This window comes from Natator depressus, chromosome 3, assembly GCF_965152275.1.
Source record: "Natator depressus isolate rNatDep1 chromosome 3, rNatDep2.hap1, whole genome shotgun sequence".
Taxonomy (NCBI): domain Eukaryota; kingdom Metazoa; phylum Chordata; order Testudines; family Cheloniidae; genus Natator; species Natator depressus.
Genome location: NC_134236.1, coordinates 3,381,974 through 3,408,673, shown reverse-complemented (window position 1 = coordinate 3,408,673; position 26,700 = coordinate 3,381,974). Strand labels below are relative to the sequence as shown.

At 45.2% G+C, this 26,700-nt stretch overlaps 1 protein-coding gene across 1 annotated transcript in view; it reads left to right on the top strand.

Annotated features, from left to right (window-relative positions):
* Positions 1-21,984, top strand: part of LOC141983721 (interferon-induced very large GTPase 1-like) — a 32,765-nt gene extending 10,781 nt beyond the window's left edge. The window contains exon 2 of the mRNA XM_074946747.1: positions 13,663-21,984. Within this exon, the coding sequence (XP_074802848.1) occupies positions 13,722-20,993 (7,272 nt within the window). The 5' untranslated portion in view covers positions 13,663-13,721 and the 3' untranslated portion in view covers positions 20,994-21,984. The remainder of the gene's footprint in view (positions 1-13,662) is intronic.
* The last annotated feature ends 4,716 nt before the right edge of the window (positions 21,985-26,700 follow it).

Genomic DNA, 26,700 nt, shown 5'->3' with positions numbered 1-26,700 from the left:
TGTTCCATCTGAAATCTCTTCAAAGGTATCCACACTAGGTCTTTCTAAAGCAACTTCAGTGGATCTATACACTTCACAAAGACTCTGGCAGTTAGGAACTGGAACAAGTCTCCCAAACAAACTGTTGCTTTCTCTATACAGGTTTCAGAGTGGTAACCATGTTAGTCTGTATCAGCAGAAAGAACGAGGAGGACTTGTGGCACCTTAGAGACTAACAAATTTATTTCAGCATAAGCTTTCGTGGGCTACAGCCCACTTCATCAGATGCATGCAGTGGAAAATACAGGAGGAAGATATAGATATAGATATACAGAGAACATGAAAAAATGGGGGTTGCCATACCAATTCTTTAACGAGACCAGTCAATTAAGGTGAGCTATTATCAGCAGGAGAAAAAAAACGTTTGTAGTGATAATCAGGATGGCCCATTTCCAAGAGTTGACAAGAAGGTGTGAGTAACAGTAGGGGGAAAATTAGCATGGGGAAATAATTTTTAGTTAGTGTAATGACTCATCCACTCCCAGTCTTTATTCAAGCCTAATTTAATGGTATCCAGTTTGCAGATTAATTCCAGTTCTGCTGTTTCTCGTTGGAGTCTGTTTTTGAAGTTTTTTTTTGTTGAATAATTGCGACTTTTAGGTCTGTAATTGAGTGTCCAGGGAGGTTGAAGTGTAGCCCACCTTAATCAATTGGTCTTGTTAAAGAGTTGATGTGGCAACCCCCATTTTTTCATGTTGTGTGTGTGTGTGTGTGTATGTGTGTGTGTGTGTCTATATCTTCCAACTGTGTTTTCCACTGCATGCATCTGATGAAGTGGGCTGTAGCCCATGAAAGCTTATGCTGAAATGAATTTGTTAGTCTCTAAGGTGCCACAAGTACTCCTGTTCTTTCTCTATACAGTGATTCACCCTGAGTTAATTCAATCAAATCACTTCCACACCCATCAGTTGCAGCAAACTGCTTGCAAAAACTACCCTTTCTAGCCATAAAAAGAAAAAAGAAAAGGAGTACTTGTGGCACCTTAGAGACTAACCAGTTTATTTGAGCATGAGCTTTCGTGAGCTACAGCTCACTTCATCCGATGAAGTGAGCTGTAGCTCACGAAAGCTCATGCTCAAATAAACTGGTTAGTCTCTAAGGTGCCACAAGTACTCCTTTTCTTTTTTCTTTTTACGAATACAGACTAACACGGCTGTTACTCTGAAACCTTTCTAGCCATGTGTCACAGCATGTTTAGTATATTAGGTTTGGGGATAATTATAATATGTCTGAAAAATATTTAAACCTAAATTACTGCTTGGTACTCTGTACCTTCGCTCTAGAGGGAACCTGTGCCTTCAGATGTAACCAGTACATGTGGTAACTGTGCATTTCCATACCTTGACATGTTTGGATTTCTTTTAAGTTTAACCTTACCTCTGAATTTTCTGGATCTGTAATGCTTCTTTGGGGATCATTAAAACATCGCTATAATGTTCTTTCTGTTAAATTGTTGCATGGTTTTTAAAAAACAAGGAAATTCCCAGATTAAAATTTCCGATGTGAAAATTAAACATGAAACCAAAGAGTCTGAGAGTGAATGAGACTGAATGCCAAACTGTTCTCAGGAAGATGGTGACCTGGCCACATATGCTGTCAGCACGACTATGTTCCCTGAGAACTGCTCGGCTTCCGTCCCACTGAGAATAAGAGATGGCGGCCATTTTGAAAGGGGTCAGTTTGCCATGGAACTATCTGCAGTACATCATCATTCTTCAACCACGGCTGAAGGGGAAAACTTTACTGTGAAGAATGGTAGCAAAAAATGACCATTAATCCTAAAAAAAAAAAAAAAAACCCCAAACCATCAGATGTAACCACTAGATAAATGATTTTGAACTATCCGGTCAGTTTGAAAGGTCTGCACTATTCTATTATTAAGATGATTTGGGACAAAATAAATGTGGACAAGATGATAGTATAGGAAGGAGGGGTGTAGATTTATTAGGAACTGGGGAAACTTTTGGGAAAGGAGGAGCCTATACAGGAAGGATGGGCTCCACCTAAACCAAAATGGAACCAGATTGCTGGCACTTAACTTTAAAAAGGTCGTAGAACAGTTTTTAAACTAAGGGCTGGGGGAAAGCCGACAGGTGTGTAGGAATATGTGGTTTGGACATCCCTTCGGGGAGGATCTATTAATAGAGAATCTCTATGTCCTAGTGAGGACGAGAGGATGGAAAATGATAAAATACAGGCAGGGTCTGATCAGAAACAGTCAAATGAAAAAGAGTCCCATTCAATTACATGGTGTAGCGGCAGACAGCTAAAAGGAGACAAGATTTTAAAGTGCTCATATACCAATGCTAGAAGTCTAAGTAATAAAATGGGTGAACTAGAGAGCCTCGTATTCAATGAGGATATTGATATAATAGGCATCACAGAAACTTGGTGGAATGAGGATAATCAATGGAACACAGTAATACCAGGGTACAAAATATATCGGAAGGACAGAACAGGTCGTGCTGGCGGGGGAGTGGCACTAGATGTGAAAGAAAGCGTAGGATCAAATGATGTAAAAATCACAAATGAACCAAACTTTACCATGGAATCTCTATGGATAGAAATTCAGTGCTCTAATAATAGGACTATAGCAGTGGGGAGATATTACCGACCACCTGACCAGGATGGCGATAGTGACTGTGAAATGCTCAGGGAGATTAGAGAGGCTATTAAAATAAAAAACTCAATAATAATAATCATGGGGGATTTCAATTATCCCCATGTTGAGCGGGTACATGTCACCTCAGGACGGGATGCAGAGATAAAGTTTCTTGATACCTTAAATGACTGCTTCTTGGAGCAGCTGGTCCTGGAACCCACCAGAGGATTTAGTCCTAAGTGGAGCACAGGATCTGGTCCAAGAAGTGAATATAGCTGGACCGCTTGGTAATAGTGACCATAATATAATTAAATTTAATATCCCTGCGGCAGGAAAAACACCACAGCAGCCCAGCGCTGCAGCATTTAATTTCAGAAAGGGGAACTACACAAAAATGAGGTTAGTTCAATAGAAATTAAAGGTACAGTGCCAAAAGTGAAATCTCTGCAAGCTGCGTGGAAACTTTTTAAAGACACCATAATAGAAGCTCAACATAAATGTATACCCCAAATTAAAAAACACAGTAAGAGAACCAAAAAAGAGCACGTGGCTAAACAACAAAGAAAAAGAAGCAGTGAGAGGCAAAAAGGCATCCTTTAAAAAGTGTTAGTTAAATCCTAGTGAGGAAAATAGAAAGGAGCATAAACACTGGCAAATGAAATGTAAAAATACAATCAGGAAGGCCAAAAAAGAATTTGAAGAACAGCTGGCCAAAGGCTCAAAAAATAATAGCAAATTTTTTTTAAGTACATCAGAAGCAGGAAGCCTGCTACCCAACCAGTGGGGCCACTGGACGATCGAGGTGCTGGTAACTGGTTAAAAGATAGGAAATAAAGGGTAGGTATAAATGGTCATTTTTCAGAATGGAGAGAGGTAAATAGTGGTGTCCCTCAGGGGTCTTTGTTCTGGGACCAGTCCTATTCAACATGTTCATAAATGATCTGCAAAAAGGGCTAAACAGTGAGGTGGCAAAATTTGCAGATGATACAAAATTACTAAAGATGGTTAAAACCCAGGCAGACTGCGAAGAGCTACAAAAGGCTCTCTCAAAACTGGGTGACTGGGCAACAAAATGGCAGATGAAGTTTAATGTTGATAAATGCAAAGTAATGCACATTGGAAAGCATAATCCCAACTATACATATAAAATGATGGGGTCGAAATTAGCTGTTACCACTCAAGAAAGAGATCTTGGAGTCATTGTGGACAGTTCTCTGAAAACATCCACTCAATGTGCAGCAGCCGTCAAAAAAGCTAACAGAATGCTGGGAATAATTAAGAAAGGGAGAGATAATAGGACAGAAAATATCATGTTGCCTCTATAAATCCATGGTACGCCCACATCTTGAATACTGTGTGCAGATGTGGTCACCCCATCTCAAAAAAGAGATATTGGAATTGGAAAAGGTTCAGAAAAGGGCAACAAAAATGATTAGGGGTCTGGAACAGCTTCCGTATGAGGAGAGATTAATAAGACTGGGACTTTTCAGCTTGGAAAAGAGACGGCTAAAGGGAGATATGATTGAGGTTTATAAAATCATGACTGGTGTAGACAAAGTAGATAAGGAAGTGTTGTTTACTACTTCTCATAACACAAGAACTAGGGGTCACCAAATGAAATTAATAGGCAGCAGGTTTAAAACAAACAAAAGGCAGTATTTCTTCACACAATGCACAGTCAACCTGTGGAACTCCTTGGCAGAGGATGTTGTGAAGGCCAAGACCATAACAGGGTTCAAAAAAGAAGTAAATAAATTCATGGAGGATAAGTCCATCAATGGCTATTAGCCAGGATGGACAGGAATGGTGTCCCTAGACTCTGTTTACCAGAAGCTCGGAATGAGCGACAGGGGATGGATCACTTGATGATTCCCTGTTCTGGTCATTCCCTCTGGGGCACCTGGCATTGGCCACTGTCAGAAGACAGGATACTGGGCTAGATGGACCTTTGGTCTGACCCAGTAGGGCCATTCTTATGTTCTTAAATATTATGGCACCTGTGCTAAATTTATTTTAGAAAAACATTTTAAAATCAAATTTAACTCATGAACACATTATTCAATTTACTTGTACTTTTTCAGAAAAATTCATTCTGAACTCAACAAGTGGCATAGCTTTGGAGAGCACACACTGTATGTTTCATACATAATCAAGTGAAGGAATCCCTGCTTTAAGTGCAAATCTGAACTCAGCCCTAACTATGGAACTGTAAGAATCCTGGATTAATTGTAAGTGGTGCCTGTGTACCGCAAAACAATGCATCTGGAAGTGAGGGTGGATGTAGTGTTCATATTTTTTTCACAGTTACAAATTATAAAAACATTATTTGGTTAATGGGAGTTGTCCCTTTAAGAACAAGGTGTGGCAGGCTTACACCATATTTGAAACTGAGAGCAACATGTGGAAGAGTTTGCTGCCTTGTTCGGAGAGTGGGAGAAAACTCTGCTTGTGAGCATCAACATGGTCAGAACTTCATTTACTAGACTTCTCTTTCCAGAAAGCAAGTCCCATTCTCACAGGTGTCACATTAATGGTTATGGAGGCTGTCAGTCTGAATCCAGCTCAGCTCAGCAGGAATTATAAAGGGCTTCCACTTAATGGATGTTTGATAGCCCCTCTACATAACCAGTTTGGTGAGTTCCAGGTCCAGCTCCCATGTCACAAACCCATCGTTATTCTTTGCACTGGACTGTAGCTCTTCAGGGTAGGGTAGGGTCGGTCTCTTACTATGTGTTTGTACCGTGCCTACCACAATGGGGCCACGATCTCAGGTGGCTTTGCTAGCAACACCTTGTTCGGCAGGGGACAAAATTGCTTTAAATTTACAGGTTTCAGAGTGGTAGCCGTGTTAGTCTGTTTCAGCAAAAAGAATGAGGAGTACTTGTGGCATCTTAGAGACTAACAAATTTATTTGGTGCCACAAGTGCTCCTCGTTCTTTTTTTTTTAAATTTACAGCAGTCGGCAGGACGAATTGTCACCCACACTTTGGGAGTGGACAGGGGAAGTTCAAAAGTCAGAAGACAGGCCAAAAAAAACCACAACAAAGAAAACCCCACTAGCTGATCATTTTAAACAGTCATGATTACTGGACCCATCACATGACTTTTTGGGATCTCTCTCATGACCTTTTCATTCTTGTGCCTGGCAGGACAGGGCTGAGCACATTCCCAAATCCCTTTACCCCACGAAAGGAGTTGGGCAGGGCCGGAGATGAGCATCTCTTGCCACAGCAGCTCCCCTCATGTCAAGGTTCCTTCCCCACTCTGAACTCTAGGGTATGGACGTGGGGACCTGCATGAAAGACCCCCTAAGCTTATTCTTACCAGCTTAGGTTAAAAACTTCCCCAAGGTACAAACTTTGCCTTGTCCTTGAACCCTATGCTGCCACCACCAAGCGTCTTACACAAAGACCAGGGAAAGAGCCCACTTGGAGATGTCTTCCCCCAAAATATCCCCCCAAGCCCTACACCCCCTTTCCTGGGGAAGGCTTGATAAGAATCCTCACCACTTTGTACAGGTGAACACACACCCAAACCCTTGGATCTTAAGAACAATGAAAAATCAATTAGGTTCTTAAAAGAAGAATTTTAATTAAAGAAAAGGTAAAAGAATCACCTCTGTAAAATCAGGATGGTAAATACCTTACAGGGTAATCAGATTCAAAACACAGAGAATCCCTCTAGGCAAAACCTTAAGTTACAAAAAGACAGAAAAACAGGAATATACATTCCATCCAGCACAGCTTATTTTGCCAGCCATGAAACAAAAGGAAATCTAACGCATTTCTAGCTGGATTACTTACTAACTAACAGTTGTAAGGCTGCATTCCTGATCTGTTCAAAAGCATCACACAGACAGACGAACCCTTTGTCCCCCTCCCCCTCCAGATTTGAAAGTATCTTGTCTCCTCATTGGTCATTTTGGTCAGGTGCCAGCGAGGTTATCCTAGCTTCTTCACCCTTTACAGGTGAAAGGGTTTTGCCTCTGGCCAGGAGGGATTTTATAGCACTGTATACAGAAAGGTGGTTACCCTTCCCTTTAGAGTTATGACACCTCGCAAAGAGCCTTGTGAAAGTGTCTAGCTGGTCCCACACCTCTCAACTTATTATTTATTTTGGTGACATGGCCGTGCCTGAGGGCCAGCTGAGAAAAGGAACCTAGTGTGCCAGCCACTGAACAAAAGAGTAGAAGACAGTCCCTGCCCCGAAGAGCTAACAAGACCAGCCCTGTGGGAACAGGGCAGAACGTACCAGCACAGTGAAGGGCTGCAAATGTCATTAGTGCCACATTTTTTTAAAATTCTTTGGGTGGAATTTAGAGTTGGGGATTCCCTCCGAGACCTTTTCCACTCAGCTTAATCCAGAACACCTCGTCCAGTTCTGGGAGACACTTCGTCCAGCTCTCTGGGATCCAAACCCTCCGTTCAAATGTGGACTTGTCACTGAGGGTTCTTTTTTTGGGCATTTCATAAAGCTACACCTGAGGTGACCAGGCTCAGGGGTAGGGCAGTGGGTTAGGGTGCACCACAACTCCGAAGTACATCATTATCAATCAGATTAGGCCGAGGTGCCGACTTTCTGATTTGCCAGGGGGATGCTCGATCTCTGCTCTGCTCCACCCCAGGCCCTGTCCCCAATCCATGCTTTCTCCCAAATCCCCACCCCCGCCCCTTCCCACCCCATGCCTCCCCCTCCCCAAAGCGTGCTCCACCCACACTCCTCCCCCAGCGCCTCCTGCACGCTGCTGAACAGCTGATCGCGGCGAGTGCGAGATGCTGGGAGGGAGGGGGAGGAGCTGATCACAGGGGCTGCTGGTGGGTGCTGAGCACCCACCAATTTTTGCCCGTGGGTGCTCCAGTCCCGGAGCACCCATGGAGTCGGCACCTGTGAGATTAGGTACATATTCTAAAACACACCAACACACGCACATTACTTTCCACATTGTATCACATGCTTTATGACTGGCTTCTAATCTTGTGACTCAAGCCCTGTATAGATCACAAGCGGTCCATGAGCTACAAAGTGTGCTAGAATACAAAACTACAGCTGCAAACTTATCACACATTACTCTTCTTCTTACTACTTCTTTAGTAAGGGGGGATATGATGGAGTTACAACGCCAAAAGTGAAATCCCTGTAAGCTGCATGGAAACTTTTTAAAGAGACCATAATAGACGCTCAAATTAAATGTATACCCTAAATTGAAAAACATAGTAAGGACCAAAAAAGAGCCACCGTGGCTAAACAACAAAGTAAAAGAAGCAGTGAGAGGCAAAAAGGCATTCTTCAAAAAGTGGAAGTTAAATCCTATTGAGGAAAATAGAAAGGAGCATAAACTCTGGCAACTGAAGTGTAAAAATATAATTATGTAGGCCAAAAAAGAATTTGAAGAACAGCTAGCCAAAGGCTCAAAAAGTAATAGCAAAATTTTTTTAAGTACATCAGAAGCAGGAAGCCTGCTACACAACCAGTGGGGCCACTGGACGATCGAGGTGCAAAAGGAGCACTCAAGGAAGATAAGTCCATTGCGGAGAAACTAAATGAATTCTTTGCATCAGTCTTCACGGCTGAAGATGTGCGGGAGATTCCTAAACCCGAGTCATTCTTTCTAGGTGACAAATCTGAGGAACTATCCCAGATTGAGGTGTCATTAGAGGTGGTTTTGGAACAAAATTATAAATTAAACAGTAATAAGTCACCATGACCAGATGGTATTTATGCAAGAGATCTAAGGGAACTCAAATGTGAAATTGCAGAACTACTAACTGTGGTATGAAACCTATCAATTAAATCAGCTTCTGTAACAGAAGACAAGGATAGCTAATGTGATGCCAATTTTTTTAAAAAGACTCCAGAGGAGATCCTGGCAATTACAGGCTGGTAAGCCTAACTTCAGGCAAATAAATTGAAACTATAAAAAAGAACAGAATTATCTAATATAGATGAACACCATTTGTTGGGGAAGAGTCAACAGGTTTTCTGTAAAGGGAAATCATGTCTCACCAATCTACTAGAATTCTTTGAGGGAGTCAACAAGCATGTGGACAAGTGGATACAGTGTACTTAGGTTTTCAGAAAGCCTTTGACAAGGTCCCTCACCAAAGGCTCTTAAGCAAAGTAAGCTGTCATGGGATAAAAGGAAAGGTTCTCTTCTGGATCAATAACTGGTTAAAAGATAGGAAACAAAGGATACAAATAAATGGTCAGTGTTTGTGCTCCATCCCCGAAGCACCCAGGGAGTCGGTACCTATGGCTGTTACCACTCAAGAAAGAGATCTTGGAGTCACTGTGGATAGTTCTCTGAAAACATCCACTCAATGTGCAGCGGCAGTCAAAAAAGCGAACAGAATGCTGGGAATGATTAAGAATGGGAGAGATGATCAGACAGAAAATATCATGTTGCCTCTATATAAATCCATGGGACGCCCACATCTTTAATACTGCGCGCAGATGTGGTCGCCCCATCTCAAGAAAAAGATATATTGAAATTGGAAAAGGTTCAGAAAAGGGCAACAAAAATTATTAGGGTTATGGAACGGCTTCTGTATGAGGAAAGATGAATAAGACTGGGACTTTTCAGCTTGGAAAAGAGATGACTAAGGGGGCATGTGATAGAGGTCTATAAAATCCTGACTGGTGTGGAGAAAATAAATAAGGGAGTGTTATTTACTCCTTCTCATAACACAAGAACTAGGGGTCACCAGATGAAATTAATAGGCAGCAGATTGAAAACAAACAAAAGGCAGCATTTCTTCACACATCACACAGTTACCCTGTAGCGGTTTGCCAGAGGATGTTGTGAAGGCCAAGACTGTAACAGGGTTCAAAAAAGAACGAGGTGAGTTCATGGAGGATAGGGCCATCAATGGCTATTAGCCAAGATGGACTGGGATGCAAAACAATGATCTGAAGTGTCCCTACCCTCTGTTTGCCAGAAGCTGGGAATGGGCGACAGGAGATGGATCACTTGATGATTCCCTGTTCTGTTCATTCCCTCTGGGGCACCTGGCACTGGCCACTGTTGGAAGACAGGACACTGGGCTAGGTGGACCATTTGTCCAATGCAGTCTGGCCATTCTTAAATTCTTATTTACTAGCTACGTATTATTTACAAGGCCACTTGTGAATTCACACTTTGTCCATTGTTAACCTCTGTTTCCTTACTTCTGTTTTCTTTCCTTGTTCATCCAAGGCCTCCAGTTAGGAGGAAATTAGCTAGATGAAAGGACACAGGAGTGGAAAGGTGATCCAGAAAGGAGAGGGGGAAGGGAAGTAGGGCTGGGGAGAAGAAGCGGAGTTCATGGAAGGCAGGTGGAGTGAGGCTGAGGTGAAGTGACTGGGAGGGACAGGCTGGAGGGGGTTGGTGCAAGAGACTACCAGTCTGATGACATCACTAGTGTCCGAGGGTGCCTGGTTCAAGACCTGCTAAGGCTCTTGATATGTCTGCACCTGCCAGGTTTAGTTTCTCTGGCTTCCAAGGATTGGCTCCTCCCTGAAATTTTAATTCTCCAGCCTTCATCGCTTGGGAGGGAAGAGAAAGGGGGAGGCACTGCAAAGGACACCCTTGCATGGTTCTGGCTCCAGGGGGTGCTGCGAGAAGGGATGACCCAGCTGGGTCCCATCTTTCCTCCTACCCCTGCAATGCTGCAGGAGTCGGACCTGCTGAGGCGGCTTCTGGGTCTACTCCTAATAATTTGAGAGTTCCTGAAACCACAGGCGCCGGCTTCCTCCTTGTGCAGGGGGTGCTCAATCCCCGCTCCGCCCCAGGCCCAGCCCCTACTCCACCCGTTCCCTCAATCCCCCACCCTCCGCCTCTTCCTGCTCCGCTTCTTGCCACCCAGTTCCGCCTCTTCCCCCAGCGTGTCCCATCCCTGCTCCTTCCCCTCCCTCCAGCAGAACAGCTGATCGCAGTGGGTGGGAGGCGCTGGGATGGGGGGAAGGAGCTGATCGGTGGGGCCGCCGGTGGGTGCTAAGGACCCACTAATGTTTTTGGAGCACCCAACAGAGTCGGTGCCTATGTCTGAAACCACCATGGCACAAAAGGGTGACAATGACCCAAAACAAAGGTCATAAAGTATTTCATGGGAAGCTTTAAATGCAGGATTTGTCCTGTACTGTAGATAATTCTTTCTATTACCTCCATCTGATCCTTCATTTCTGATGGGAGTAATTTGCAGCAGAAGTGAGGGGAAGCCAATGCTGTGTGGAACAAAGGCAGTTTTGGGACTAAAATGAGTCATGTCCAAAGCCACAGTTTACTGGTTTGGTTTTTCTGAACAGTTTCCTCATGACAGGCTTTACTTTTATTATTATTTATTAGCTGTGTTATCGTGGTGCCTAGAGCTTTGGGCATGAGCCAGGGCCCCATTGTGCCAGGCATTGTACAGACAGAGAAAAAAGAGTCCCTGCCCCAAACACCTGACAATCTACGTGGAAGACAAGAGACAACAGATGGGCACCGACAGGCTGCCGTGGGAGCACAAGGAAACACAGACAGGCAGCGGTTTCAGCACACCAGCACCCTACCCGTTGTCACGGTTTTTGTGGGCCTCATGGCAAAGGAGGGTTCTGAAGGAGGCTAGTGAGTTAGGTTTGCTGATGTTTACGGGGAACGCTTCCCAAGTGCGTGGGACAGCATGGGGGAAAGCACAGAGGTATTTCAAAATGTAATAAGTGGGTGACAGAGGCTTACTTCATGGTCAGCTGGGGGTGGGATTCAACCTTTTGATACTGAATGAAAGATGATACTTCTCTCCTGCATTTATTTCAGCACCTTCTATACTTACTGCCCATGTAAACCAGTTTCTGGAATGTCTGTGTTTCCCATGGGACTAGAAGGGAAGAGGGGATGTGAGAAATGTGGAACTTTTTGCACCACACTTGTCCCCAGAGAAGAGAAGGAAAGAATGAAGATGGATACAGAATGAGACACAGCAGAATTTGAGTGCCCTGGAAGGAGGGAATAGAGATTGTGGTCCTTTGTGGAAGACAAGGGGACTGATGGAGGTAGAACTAAGGGGGAAGACAGATGAGGGGTGGCCAAGAAACAGAAGAGAATGGGAAAGTGAAAGAGAAATAGAAACACCAGAGACAAAAATAGGAACATAAAAGACCAAATAGAAATTTGTTGGAGGGAGGGGAGGACGGACACGGGCACGCCAGAAAATAAGAAAGAAAGGACAAGTGAGGAATGAAAGGATGAGCTTCTGGTAAAGGTACTAGCATGGGACTTGAGAGTTCTGGGTTTAATTCCTTGTGTGACCGTGGCAGGGGTGAAAGTAACTTAAAGGACTTACCGGTACACTGGAGTCCCGAGCAGTGGGCAGGGCCTCAAGCGGAAGAGGCGGAATCGTTAAATCCCCAGGCCCTTTAAATCAAGATTCCCTGAACACGCGGTGGACTGGCTTTGAGAACCACTGATTTAAAGGGCCCGGGGATTTAAATCAAGATTTAAAGGGCCCGGGGCTCCGGCTGTGGTAGCAGCGGCCGGAGCCCCGGGCCCTTTAAATCAGTGGTTCTCAAAGCCAGTCCCCCACTTGTTCAGGGAAAGCCCCTGGCGCGCCGGACCGGTTTGTTTACCTGCAGCGTCCGCAGGTTCGGCCAATCGTGGCTCCCACTGGGCGGGGTTTGCTGCTCCAGGCCAATGGGGGCTGCGGGAAGCGACGCGGGCCAAGGGACGAGCTGGCCGCCCTTCCCGCAGCCCCCATTGGCCTGGAGCAGCGAACCGCAGCCAGTGGGAGCCACGATCGGCCGAACCTGTGGATGCGGCAGGTAAACAAACTGGTCCGGCGCGCCAGGGGCTTTCCCTGAACAAGCGGTGGACCGGCCTTGAGAACCACTGCTTGAAATCACAGCCCAGCTCCGCTGCCAGAGCCCTCGGGTAGTGGCAGAGGCCCAGGTCTCTGCCAGTGATTTAAAGGGCCAGGGACTCCCAGCCACCACCACCGCAACGGAGCCTAGGGCCCTTTAAATTCCCGCCGGTACCCCAGGGCTTCAGCAGTAGGGCTCTGGCAGCGATTTAAAGGGCCCAGGGCTCCAGCCACTGCCAGGAGCCCCAGGACCTTTAAATCACTGCCTGAGCCCCGGGGCTCCCGGCCCCGCCGCTACCCAGGGGCTCTGGCTGTGGGGTTCTGGCGGCAATTTAAAGGGCCCGGGGCTCCAACCGCTGTCAGGAGCCCCAGGTCCTTTAAATCACCAACCTGGGGAAGCCAGTACGGTCAATGGTGTACCGGCTCTTGCTGATACGCCATGCCGGACCATACCAGCTTACTTTCACCTCTGGACCTTGGGCAAATCATTTAATCTGTCTGTCCCTGAGTTCCACACACAAGCTCTTATCACACTTGGAACCTGAACTTGCTTAGGGCTTCTAGGTACAGTGTAATACAACTTAATAGGAAAATCAAATGAGGGATGGAGAGAGTACTACTTAAAAAAGGAAGGTAACAAAATAGAATAGTGAATTCTTTAAAAAAAATAAAAGGAAAGTCATTAAAAAGGGAGGAAAGAGGGATAAAATAACCAGAAAAAAGAAAATGGAAGTCTAAGGAAAGATTGCATGTTGGAGAAATTAATAAAACAACAGGCATGGGTAGATAGAGCAAAACTATAGACAATTAAGGACCATAGACTTTGCTGAAGAGTAGGGTGACCAGATAGCAAGTGTGAAAAATCAGGACAGGGGATGGGGGGCAATAGGTGCCTATCTAAGACAAAGCCCAGAATATTGGGACTGTCCCTATAAAATCAGGACATCTGGTCACCCTACTGACAAGGAATGGCCAGTCCACCCTTAGTCCTATGGGGCGAGTGCATAGATAGTGGTTTGGATTAGTGCAGTGTGTATTGGGTTTGGGGGATAGGATAGGGATCGCAATATTTTAATTTTTCCAGGGTGAGCGCTGGTAAAATGTCAGAATACTTCAGTACATCAAGATTCAGGATATGATCTGATGGAGGGTAAATGTTTTCATGAAGAAGTGACAGAAATATGTTCCCTATGTTTAAATCCTTCTCTGCAGAGGAGATAAACCATGATGATCCAGTTCAGGGCGCCCCTGTGAAGGAAACACACACCAAGATGGAAGAACTGGGGCAGAGACTCGATGAAGTGCGACTGAGTACACAGTACTGGCTGCCCAAACTACAAGACAAATTGGGGATTACCTCCGCACATGCTTTGAAACACCTAAGATATGAAGACTACTTAAAGCTGGAGTGTGAAGTAGAGCACCCATGGGAAAAGCAGGCTCTCCGAACCCTACTTAACATAGCAGAGAGCAAGACAACAATGAAGCAGCTGCAGGGGGAGCGCTTGGAGATGCTAAAGAAGAAGCAGGAGCAGGCTAAATTGGCACTTCAGGGATTGAAAGAAATGCAGGAGAAAGGCAGAAGCCGCCACGAGGAAGCTGTAAGAAAGAAAGAGGAGGAGCTGCAGGGAGTTATGGACATAGCCCCAGAGTATTGGGCACCACCTGAGAAGTGTTTGAAGGAAGCGATAGAGAATGTGCACAAAGAATTAGACCTCCTGGAGGAGTCAGTGTCCCAGAGTGAGAATCTCCCTGACAAGGACCTTTTGAGATGGGCATCAGGAGGGCTGGCCCTGCAGGGCATTTACAAAACCAACAAGCTTGCAGAGATGGTGGAGAAGCGAGAGCAGCTCATAGACATCCCAGAAGGGTTTGAGCTCTTTGGTCCACAGCAAGGGCCGTTGTTTGAGAAGAAGGAGTTTTCATCTGCTGAAGCAGAGTCCTCGTTCACCAGGACCATGGAAAATCTGGGTTTCAGCATTAGCGTCACAGCCAAGGGTGGATTTTGGGGGTTTAGTGCTGAAACCAGCACAGATTACAGCAGCTCTTCAGGGTCCGAACAAACCCACAGGTCCCGCTCTGAACACACCTACATTTGCACCACCAAGTACAACTACATCCCACTGGCCTCATGCTACTTCCCCAAGGCTCAGCTTCGACTTTCCAGTGCAGCGCTGCAAGAGTTAAAAGAGATCGAGCAGCTTTTGAGTCACACCCCAGAGCCAGACAAGCTCAACATGCTGAAGAGCAGGGGCGGGAGTTTCTTCAACCGATTTGGGTCTCATGTAAACCAGGGCCCCCTTCACCTGGGTGGGATATTCTGGTGGAAAGCGTCTTCTGAGGGATTCCGGGCAGAGCAGCTGGACGAGGTGAAGAAACAAACATCTGATGCGCTCAGCTCTTATGTTGGGGGCAGCTATAGTGGCTTTGGTTGGAGCGTTGCCGCTGGTGTTACTGCATCAAAATCAGGTTCTGAAGCCTCATTTCAGGGCACAGATAGAAAACAAATCCAAACAGAGACTCAGCTGTTTGTGACCAAGACAGGAGGCCCACCTGGAGTGGATTCACTCACAGCATGGAAATCTGGGCTACTGGCCAGTAACAAAACCTGGAGTGTCATTGACCGAGGCTTTCAGCTAATTCCTGTGTGGGAGATAGTCCTGTCCAATCACAGACAAGATTTTAGTGATGTTCATCAAGTCAGCAGCAGCCTCAGAGATGCCTACGAAGTCCTAACTAACCAAAGCGTCGGTACTTTGTTTGGAGAGGGATTAGTCAGTGCAGTGGATGAGGCCAGATCATTCCTAGAGGAAATGAAGACCTGGGAAGTCACTGGGGATGAAGAACAGCTGGTGACACTGAACAATTTCAAACAAAAGCTGACTGCAAAAACTCAGAACTACAGTACATGGATTAACATTTGCCTGTCGGATAAGGTGCTTCAAGATTTCCTGGAAAATACAGTTTCACTGTGCAAAGATTCGCCTGCACAAAATACTGAATACATCAAATCTCTAGTGCGCTGCCTTCTGGACCCTCATGTCTATTCAGTTAAGAATTTCCCCAAATCTTCCTCCATTATGCAGTGGATCTTTCATGAAGAAAAGAAGCAGCAAAAAAATACCTTTCTCTCTGAATTTGCTGATTTTACTCAAGTCCTACAGGAAATGAAGAATTACATACAGGAAGTTACTTATGACCATATGTCCTCTGCAGCAGCAGTGCAAGTAGCAAAGGTAAAGGCCACCTTAAATGTGAGCTTAGCTTTGTCTTCCTTTCTGCAGGCTCTACGGGAGAGAAAGCAGACAGACATAGAGCTGTTATTGCTCTCCATTGCAGCCAGCGCAGGATACCGGGTGGACAGTCACACTTTTCAGTATCTCCTCGGGTGCCCAGAAATTAACTTCATATTGCAGGAAATGCAAACAGCACAGGAGGAATATTTGACGCTTAGGGCTCAGGATGTTTCCAGAGCTCAGGCTTTCCTGCTGTTGGTGGGTCTGACTGTAACATTTGAATGTAAAGACATGTCTCCAGAGGAAAAGAACAGACGTTTAGCTTTTATGAAACATCAAATGGGAAACTCATTGTCCACTGAAATGTCAAATGTCCTTAAAAAGCACAGTGCATGCAGTGATTGGGACATACTGGAAACAGACCTGAATTGCCTCAAAAATGGGGACTTTGAAGCCACAAATGATGAGTTGAAGAAACAGGGTATAATAAAAGAATTAGAAGGCATCTGCCGAGGAACAAAACCTTCAAATCAACCAAAATCAAAACCTGAAGTGAAATCCAGCAATGTTAAAATGTACGAAGCTATTGAAAACCAAGAGTTTCTCAATTTACTGAAGAGACTTGGACTTGAAAGTTGCTATCCAAGGAAAATGGGGACAGCAGACTTCTATGTCATTTACAAGACCTCTTTACATGACAGCCAGCCCAGCACCGAATGTGAGCTGCCATTTTACTTTTTGCAAAAGCTGTTGATGGTGGACTATCGGGTAAGATACCTCATTTACAAAGATGACATAAAATCTAAACAAGGAACAACAAATACACTGACCACCCTAGAAAATGAGAGTGGATCCTCAGATACATTTGATGACTTTTTTAATGATATCAGTCATGCAACCAATGAATCTGTTACAGATCAAGCACACATACACCCAATGGACATCCAGATGGCAATTTTTCATTGTGCAGATGATTTCATGAGACAATATCTTTCAACAAAGCTCGCTTTCTGCCAGTTTGCACTCCCACTTCTGGTGCCAAATCCTTGTACTTCACAAATAGAATTCCCTCTTTGGTCCCTTAGCCAAGTGACAAAGAGCTGGAAGGGTGCTGAGAAATCAGGAAGGGAGACTAGGTTTAAAAATTATAAAAAATTGATTTATCAGGCAGCTATGCCCATGGTGTCCTTCATACGGATTGGTCATTCTTCTTCTTCAAAATCCCAGATCCTGAATGCTCTGCTAAGTAATCACAAACATGACATCTTTTTCCACCGTCATTGTAAAGGCAGCAGCAAAGATTGTCTCCTGATGAAAGGGGTTGTGGAAATCTTCTGGTATTGTCCAGGTGGGAGAGACGATGACAGATTTGACAACTGCGTCGCATTCACTAATCTGCATGGAGATGCAAGGCAGCATGAACAACAGGTCAAATTTTTACAGGAAATTTCTTCTGTTAATGTGGTTCTCATATCAGATGTTGATCAAAATGATAAGAGAGACATGAAAATTATACATGACCTCTGGAAATCTCAAAAACCTTTGATCTGTCTTTTTGCTGAAAAAGAGAACATTGTTGCTGGCAAATCCAGACAGAACATAAAAATAGCCATCAAAAACAGAAATGAAGCAGAATTAATAGATGAACTGATGACAACAATCAGGGATTTACTAGCAGGTTCAAACATAACTTGCAGTCTTGAGAACAGTGCAAATATTGCTCGTCAGCAAGGTTTTGTCATTGATGAAGATGAAGAAGAGTGCACGAAAGCCAAGACAATGGCACAGTTTCTGATGACGCTCTTGAACAAGACTAATTTATATGAGATAAAGTCAAAACTGTTGCCTCTGCAAGGAGAATTGTGGCACAAGTGGTGTCAAAAGGACAAGGAACTTACCCGCTTGCAGGAGAAAAGAAACAGAAGCATTGAGCAGCACCGGAGCCAAGTTGAGTCAGAAAAGCATGCAATACGAAGCAATCAGTTAAAAAGAGCATTCCCTCTCAATGATCTAATGAAGTCAGTGCTTGAATTTCTCCAGTCACATCCAGAAGCCACCAAAAAATATTTCCTACAGTGGATGAAAGTATTTATGGATGACTTGTCCTCTGATTGCCTTGCAGAACTTCACCAAAAATACCACAGATTGTGGTCTCAAATCCTGGAAATAAAGAAAAAAGGAGAAAATGATGACTCGAAAAATGCTTTGCTAAATAAATTAGAAACACTCTCAAATACGATAATTGATTCTACAATTGGCCTTGAACACATTTTGAGAGAGGTAGCTCAGATTTATGAGGCTCTGGATTCAATAAAACAACAGGATGAATGTTTTCTTGCACTACCTCAGATTGCAGCTGACCTGATGGTTTCAGGTTATCCCATTGAGCTGATGGACGGTGATGCGTCATACGTGCCATTAAAATGGGTTGGAGCAGTTTTGGACAAATTAATTGAGAAGTTAGGAGACGAAAAAGTGTTTGTTCTTTCAGTGCTTGGCACCCAGAGCACTGGAAAGTCAACATTGCTAAATGCCATGTTTGGTCTTCAGTTTAGTGTCAGTTCAGGGAGATGCACCAGAGGAGCATTCATGCAACTGATTAAAGTGGAGGAGAACCTCAAACAGGATTTGAACTTTAGTTATATACTAGTCATTGATACAGAAGGGCTCCGGGCTATGGAGATGGCTAATAAACGGTCATTTAATCATGATAACGAGCTAGCCACCTTCGTTATTGGTATTGGTAATATGACTGTGATAAATATTTTTGGTGAAAACCCTTCCGAAATGCAAGATGTCCTGCAGATCGCTGTCCAGGCATTTCTGAGAATGAAGCAAGTAAAGCTCTCCCCAAGCTGTTTGTTTGTGCACCAGAATGTTGGAGAAATAACTGCAAAAGAACAGAATATGGAAGGACAAAGACGCTTTCAGGAAAAACTAGATGAAATGACTGTTACAGCAGCTCAGCAAGAGTTCTGTGATGTAACTTGCTTTAGTGACGTTATCCGATTTGATGTGAACACCCACATTCATTACTTTGCTCACCTCTGGGAAGGGAACCCACCAATGGCACCTCCAAACCCCAGCTACAGCCAAAATGTGCAGGAACTAAAAAGCAAGATTCTCTTGGCTGCCAAAAAAGAATCTCAGGGCAGTGTTTTAAGGCTGTCAGGTTTAAAAGTCCGCATTAGTGATCTGTGGAATGCTTTGTTAAATGAAAATTTTATTTTCAGCTTCAAGAATACACTGGAGATTGCAACGTACAAGAAGCTAGAAATAATGTTTAGCCAATGGACCTGGCAGTTGAGAAGTCACGTACTAGATTTGCAAATGAGACTTACGAATCGAATTAGGAATGGAGAAGTGCACTCAGTCACCAAAGGAAACCTTGAAGAGCAAATTCAAGGAAATTATGGTGTCATAATGGAGGGCCTAGAAAAGTATTTCAGTGAAGACAAAGACTCTGAAATGTTGATTCAGTGGAAAGGAAGTATTGAACTGAAACTGAGAGATCTGAAAGAGTCACTCATTGTTGAAACTAAGAGGAAGTCTGAAGAACTTATAGAACTAAAGAAGAACCAAAGCAAACTGGATGAAAAGAAGTCAGAATATGAAAATGAGCTTCTGACAAGAAGCAAAGAGTTGGCTCTGTCTTTAAAAGGCCAGGAACTAGGTGAAGCAGAACTGAGAGCGAACTTTAACTCGTTGTGGATCGAGTGGGTGACTGAAGTGGCTTCAAATGCTCCACAGGCTGAAGAGTCTGATATTAATGTTGATGTAGAAAATATCCTTCTAGAGCATTTTAAACAGACTAATTTATTAGGAAAAATTAAGGATTTCCCAAAAAAGAATACGTTTTCTGTTGATTTTTCTAAACATATCAGCATGAAGAAAAAAATGTTCCTTTTCAGGCACAATTTAGATGAATGCGACAAAAGCAACATTCGGCAAGTTACCGATAGCATTAGTCAGGCTGTCAAAGCAAACATAGACAAGAAAGAGCAGCAGAAAATGGATTACAATCGAAGTTACATTCATGAAATATTGCGGGAAGTAAGGCGAGGTACAGAATCATCTGCAGCCAATGACTCAAAATACACATTTAATGATGACTACAAGATAGATTTATCCTTGCATCTGTGTAAAATGGCAGCAGAAAGATTTAAAAACATGCACACAGCATTTAAAAAAGCAAATGATCCAACAATCTATCTGGAAAGTAAGAGAGAAGATTTCTTTAAATGTTTTCAGATTTCCTGTCAAGGAGCCACATCCATCACAACATTTGCTGATTTCTTATGCACCAAGCTTTCTAAAGCTCTCCGCCAGGCAGTCTATGACAAGACTGCCATTAATGTAGCCAATGAGATGCGGTCTAACCATCCTGCCCTCAACGCCAATAGATCCAAACTAGAAATCTATATTCTGAAATCCCTGGCAGAGGAAGAAAACTTTGAGAAATACAGGCAATACATTCATTTCCCAAAGAACTTTTTCGAGAACTTTATCAAGAAGTGTGTTGATGATTATTGTTTAGACAAGAAAGATCAAAGATTGAAGGATTTCTTGGATATTTCCCTTGATCATTTCCAGAATCTTGTTCATGCAGCTATTCGTGACTCAACTAAAGTTGTCAAAGATAGAAGTGGCAATGTATCCTTATGGTTAGATGAATTTTGCAGAAGACTGGGAGATGTCTTAGACCTTCCCAGAAGTGATCTGAAAAGCATTGAACATCAGGAGACGACAGATGTAGAATTTCTTAAGGAAGCAATGAGTAAAGCATTGGATCCTGTGCTAGAAAATCTGAAAAAAGACTTTGCTGTCATTGGCATGGAGCCATTTGAAAAAAAACCACACAAAATATTAGCTGAACAGCTCTGTGGGTGCTGGGAGCAGTGTCCCTTTTGCAAAGCTCTTTGCACAAATACCATATTGAACCATGATGGAGATCACAGTCTTTCTTTCCATCGTCCTCAAGCTACAACTGGCATCCAATGGCATAAAACAAATCATCTAGTTACTGACATTTGTTCAAGTCTTGTCGCAAGTGATTGCTTATTGGTGCTGGGTGAAGACCGTAAAATTCCATACAAGAATTATCGGGATGCAGGACCTCGTCATTCCAAATGGAGCATCACACCTGACACCTCTGTGCAGCCTTACTGGAAATGGTTTGTGTGTCATTTCAGGGCAGAGCTAGAGCGTTGGCACTGTGGGAAATTTGAAGGCAAAGGGGAGATCCCTTCTCAGTGGAAACAAATTACGAAAAAGGATGTCCTCTCTGAGCTGGAAAAGGTGTTCTAAATTAGTCAGAATGAAAGATTCAAAGCCTGATAGCAAATTCATTGTTCTAGTTTGAAAGTGTATGAAACAACTGTGTTTTCAAATATTATTCTTGTATTTTGATTTAGGAAGATAATCATCCAAGGTAAACTATATTTAATCTCTCATAGAACTCAGAGAAACATAAGACTATTCATATCAGTGTACAGTAGTGAAGTTGCCTCATTATAACGTCAGAGCCCTGTAGCTTTCCCAACTACAGTGATACAATTCACCTGCCTGTGTGTTAGCGTATAAAGAAAAAAATTCCCTGCTGTGAGCATCTTATGAAAGATTAACTCACTCAGCAAGAAATAGCCAGATGAAGAGCAAAGAAAGGCATTAGTAAATACCATTTTTATAAAAGGTTATGATCTGATGCCAATTTCCCTGTGAGAATTATCTTTGACTTTAACCCAACGAAAGCAGGATATTAAAAAAAAACCTGGAAGACCTAAAACACAATGGTGGGATGGCATCAGACCTGTCCATTACTGGCAGCCTACTTCAGAACGTGCCAGATTTGGTTCACGACAGAACATCATAGAGGCGCATAACACATTTGGTGGGCTCCATCATGCCCAGACACCACGAGAGCTAACTAAAGTGCAGAGGTATTTAATGTACACTGCCATGTTTGATTTTAAATGCACAGTCTGGGTACAGTTACATTATGGTCAACAGTTTTTTTTAATTTTATAATATTCTGGTATCATAGAATCATAGAAGATTAGGGATGGAAGAGACCTCAGGAGGTCATCTAGTCCAATCCCCTGCTCAAAGCCCAACTAAATCATCCCAGCCAGGGCTTTGGTAAGCCAGGCCTTAAAACCTCTAAGGATGGAGATTCCACCACCTCCCTAGGTAACCCATTCCAGTGCTTCACCACCCTCCAAGTGAAATAGTTTTTCCTAATATCCAACCTGGACCTCCCCCACTGCAACTTGAGACCATTGCTCCTTGTTCTGTATATCTGGATAGAGAAGTACTTTGTATGCAAGAACCATTTACTTTAACATTAAATTCCAATTTTTCGTCATTGAAGTATGGGAGTCTTGTTTATCTAAACTTGTAATAGCTGCAGTTAGCAGAAAGTGTGTGTGTCTATTTGTTGACCCGTGACCCTGCCACATCTTGTGAGTGACTTTACGCTTTGCTATAGGCAGAATGACGTGATAGCGGTATAAAATCGATGGGTGTATATTGCTTATTGGCTTGGAATGTGCATTGGGGCAAGTAGGTGAACATAACTGACCGGTTTATTAAGCTTGCGATGCTTACAGGCCTGATGTATTGGTGTGAGGCCTTGTGGCAGTAGTTATGTTAAAGGTGGAATTTTAGATTAAATGAGAACCGCAGAACACAAATTCTGCCCTCTCATTCTGGGAAGTTAAACAAATGATCATGAAAGGGCCAGTACACGGCAGGGAGTTTTGGGGAGCGTTAGCAACCTGGTTGCTGTGCAGTAACTAGGAAGTTGGACTGCATTCATGTATTGGAATTATTACGAGATTATTAAGAAATGAATGAGCTAGCTTATTAATATTAATGATTAAGTTGTAGTTATGAAAACCCAAAAGGCCACATATGGATAATAGGCAGGTATCAATCTTATCTTATTATGGTCACGGAAGGTGGTCAGTATAGTTATATATCCAATAAGTCACAAAAGGTGGAATATAAAAGATCCTGTTTATTGCCCTGTTTTGGGTTCTCTTGGACTCTTGAACTTGTATCAGCTGGATCTGTGGCCTTCTGAGGTGCTCCGCTAACTGATTCTTCATCCCTGTAATCCTAACTTTTAGATTGTACGTATGAAATGTGTTCATTAGCCCTGCAGCTTGGGGTACATGGGTTGCTTATTTCAACAGGCTTGTGCTGACTAGTAATTTTGTGTAGTACAATTATTTGGTGTCTTTGTAAGGTTATAATTGAACGTAGGCAGCTCTACTGCAGATCACATCAATCCCTTAATGAAAGAGAGGAGCTTCTGGGAGAAACTTCTGCATAGCTCATTTTGGGAAAGAACCTGTGTTAATTGTTAAAACATACGCATGACGCTCAATTAAACATTATCAATGTGAAAAAATGATACCGTGTCATCATTTATTAGGGCTACATAGTCATTCTATACAATTTCTCAACCACATGCTTACAAGATAGACAGAAAGAACCGGAAATATGAAAAGCTGTGTTTAGCTAGAAAGACTATCACTACATTTCTGTCTCATACGTTTTCTTCATTCTCCATAAAAATTACATCCTTGAAATAAAAGAGGTTTATATCAAACGGACCTTACCAAAATCCTAGACCTCAAACTCACTTTTCCATTTAATTACAAATAAAATATCCAAACTGCTCTTCGGAGCTACTGACCGCTAGATAGTAGGAGGCTCACACTCATGACCCATCGGATCTCAGTTGCTAGATCCCAAGACAGCCCCTAACTCGGTCACCCATCGTGCCGATTCCCATCAAATCTATCTGAACACCAAGCAAAGGCAGCCGGCTTGCATGGAATGGCCAAATTCTGAGACATGAGGCGCACCTGCAGCGCGCATTGAAATCAATGGCTGGGAGGCTGCGGTTAATAGGAGTTTGACCCTTGTAAAGTGTAAAGACTCTAATGCACCCTGGCAGTATTTGGCACACGTGGCCGTATTTCCAAGGGGGCTCTGGATGCTCAGCTACACCTACGGCCCTGTGCATGACTCACCATGTCAGGTGACATATCACTGGAAAATGCATCCAGTTATTTTCACAACCTTACTGGTTATAGCCCCTTTCACCAGACCTGGGTCTGTAATGTCCCAAGTCACTACATGTAATTTAAAGGACTACAGGAGAGAAATGCCCCACCTCCTAAAATAGGTATGCGGCAACTCTCCAAAAAGGGCCATCGTTTTGGAGTTTAATGTACCCACCATACACACACCCACATCATGTATCATTTGAAAGCTTATTTTATATATGTTCAGATGTAGTTCTCCTGGTCATCACAAACCAAACTATCTATATTTTTAATCATTGAAGCCCCCACTACTATTACCTGTCTCTTCCTAATAACATGGGCCCCCCCTAATAACATGGCCCCCCCCTCAGTGTGAGGCTACCATGTCATCACCTGCAAGGAGGGTCCAAACTATGGGATCATTTTCCTCCTCTCCAGCGTGATGTTCTCCTTCCCCAAAATGTTCATCCTCCTCAACAGCACAGAGGCTGTTAGACCGGGGGTCGGACCACTGTGGTATACCCTGGAAAGTCTCCTCTATGTACAGTCATTGGCGGCATGTAATGTAGGCTGGTAAACCTCGCGTGGCCGGGGGTGGGGAGGCAGCAGCAGATTTGGGGCCCCCAGAAAAATCTCCTCCTGCCACAGCCCTGGGGGTGGAGGAGCTCTCACTCCCTGCCAAGGCTCCAGCTTGTCCGGTCTCGGGGCCGCAGCGGGGGGCTGGGGGAGGTGAAGGAGCTAGCAGGGGAAGAGGTCTCGGGGGAGAAGAGGCGGAGTGGGGGCGGAATGGGGGCAGGGCCATAGGGGAAGGGGCAGAACGGGGACAGGGCCATGGGTGGAATGGGGGTGGCACTGCAGGGGAAGGGAAGGAATGGGGTGGGGCAATGGCTGGGGCCACAGGTGGAAGGGGTAGAACTGGGGAGGGGCTCCAGACTCGGAGCTCCAGCCAGGGCCAAGAGCTCTGCCGCAGTCCCGGTCGAGGCTGAGAGCCTGACTCTGGCTGGGGCCGAGCTCTCAGCCCCCGCCTCCTGCCCCAACCAAGCTCTCAGCCCCGACCCCCCCACCCCAGCCAGGGCCATGGGAGAGAGGAGCCAAGCTGTCAGGCCTCCACTGAGAGCGGCAAGCGGAGGCATGTCCTCAGCCGGAAAGAGGCAGGGCAGGGGGCCAGCCTCCCCAAGGGGAGCTCCACCCTCCACCCCTGCTCTCTGGCTCCCTTCCCTCCACCAGTTCAGCCCCTCTGCTCTCCAGAGCCTGTAGCTGGTTTCTGAGGGCCAGGAGCGGCTTGCACTGAACCTCATAGAGCAGGTAGTCATACACGCTGCACTGGGTGCAATGAACTGGATTCCCCCCCCACACACACACACACACCCCCCAACTTTGCTGCTGGACTTCTGCCAGAATTCGTTTCAGAGTAGCAGCCGTGTTAGTCTGTATTCGCAAAAAGAAAAGGAGGACTTGTGGCACCTTAGAGACTAACCAATTTATTTGAGCATAAGCTTTCATGAGCCACAGCTCACTTCATCGGATGCATACTGTGGAAACTGCAGAAGACATTATATACACAGAGACCATGAAACAATACCTCCTCCCACCCCACTCTCCTGGTGGTAATAGCTTATCTAAAGTGATCATCAAGTTGGGCCATTTCCAGCACAAATCCAGGTTTTCTCACCCTCCGCCCCCCCGACACACAAACTCACTCTCTTGCTGGTAATAGCCCATGCAAAGTGACCACTCTCCTTACAATGTGTATGAAAATCAAGGTGGGCCATTTCCAGCACAAATCCAGGTTTTCTCACCCCCTCCCCCCCCCAAAACACACACACACACACAAACTCACTCTCCTGCTGGTAATAACCAGAATTCATGTTACTCTTGCTGGTTTTTTGTTTGTTTGGTCTTTGTGTGTGTGTGTTTTACTGGGGGGGGAGCAGTTATTGGCATAAATTTAGACAACGTTTATTAGGAATAGCTGGCTCCCGCTCCTGCTCCCGCTCGAAATTCCCTTGCAAAACTCCCCTGTTTGCTGACCCCCCGGTCACGTCACAGGCGGACTTTTTAACCCCCTGTTCACAATGAGTTAGCCCTGCCCCCTCATCAAGGGATCCTAACGGGATTAGCCATCCACCCCAGGCACCCACTGGCCCTGAGCAACTCCTGCCCTCAGGCACCTCCACCCTCCCCTTCAAAGCCCCTTGATCCCCGCAACCTCCTCTCTCTCCCCAGCCCCAAACCCCCTGCTTCCCCGCCTCCTCTCTGCACCTCCCCACCCCTAAAGCCCCCTGCTCTCCCCTCCAGCTTCTTGTTCTCTATTCTCCCCAATCCCAGCCCCGCCCAGCCCCCTGCTCAGCTCCCTCTGCCTCCCTCGCTCTCCCAGCCCTGCCCCGTGACCCCAGCCGGCCCCTCTCTCCCCTCAGCCGGGCACAAGCACCCCCCCGGCCCCGCTGTGGGGCAGGAAGGGATGTGGGGGGGGGGAGCCGGGCAGCCTGTCTTCAAACGAGGGCATCTCATGGTTCAGGCGTGAGCCTTGAGGTGTCTGAAAAGTGCCAGGCTGTGGGGGCAGTGCCGGCGGGCACGAAGGCAGCGCATGGAGCCTCCCTGGCCACCCATGGGCCTCGGGGCTGCAAGGACCTGGCAGCCGCTTACCGGGAGCTGCAGTAAGTGCCACCGGGACCCCTCACCCGCACCCCAGCCCCTTGCCCCAGCCCAGAGTCCCGTCCTGCACCCCAAACCCCTCATCCCTGGCCCCACCCCAGAGCCCGCACCCCCAGCCGGAGTCCTCATCCTCCTCCCGCACCCCAACCCTCTGCCCCAGCCCTGAGCCCCCTCCTGCACCCCAAACCCCTCATCCCTGGCCCCACCCCAGACCCCACACCCACAGCCAGAGTCCTCATCCTCCTCCCGCACCCCAACCCTCTGCCCCAGCCCTGAGCCCCCTCCTGCACCCCAAACCCCTC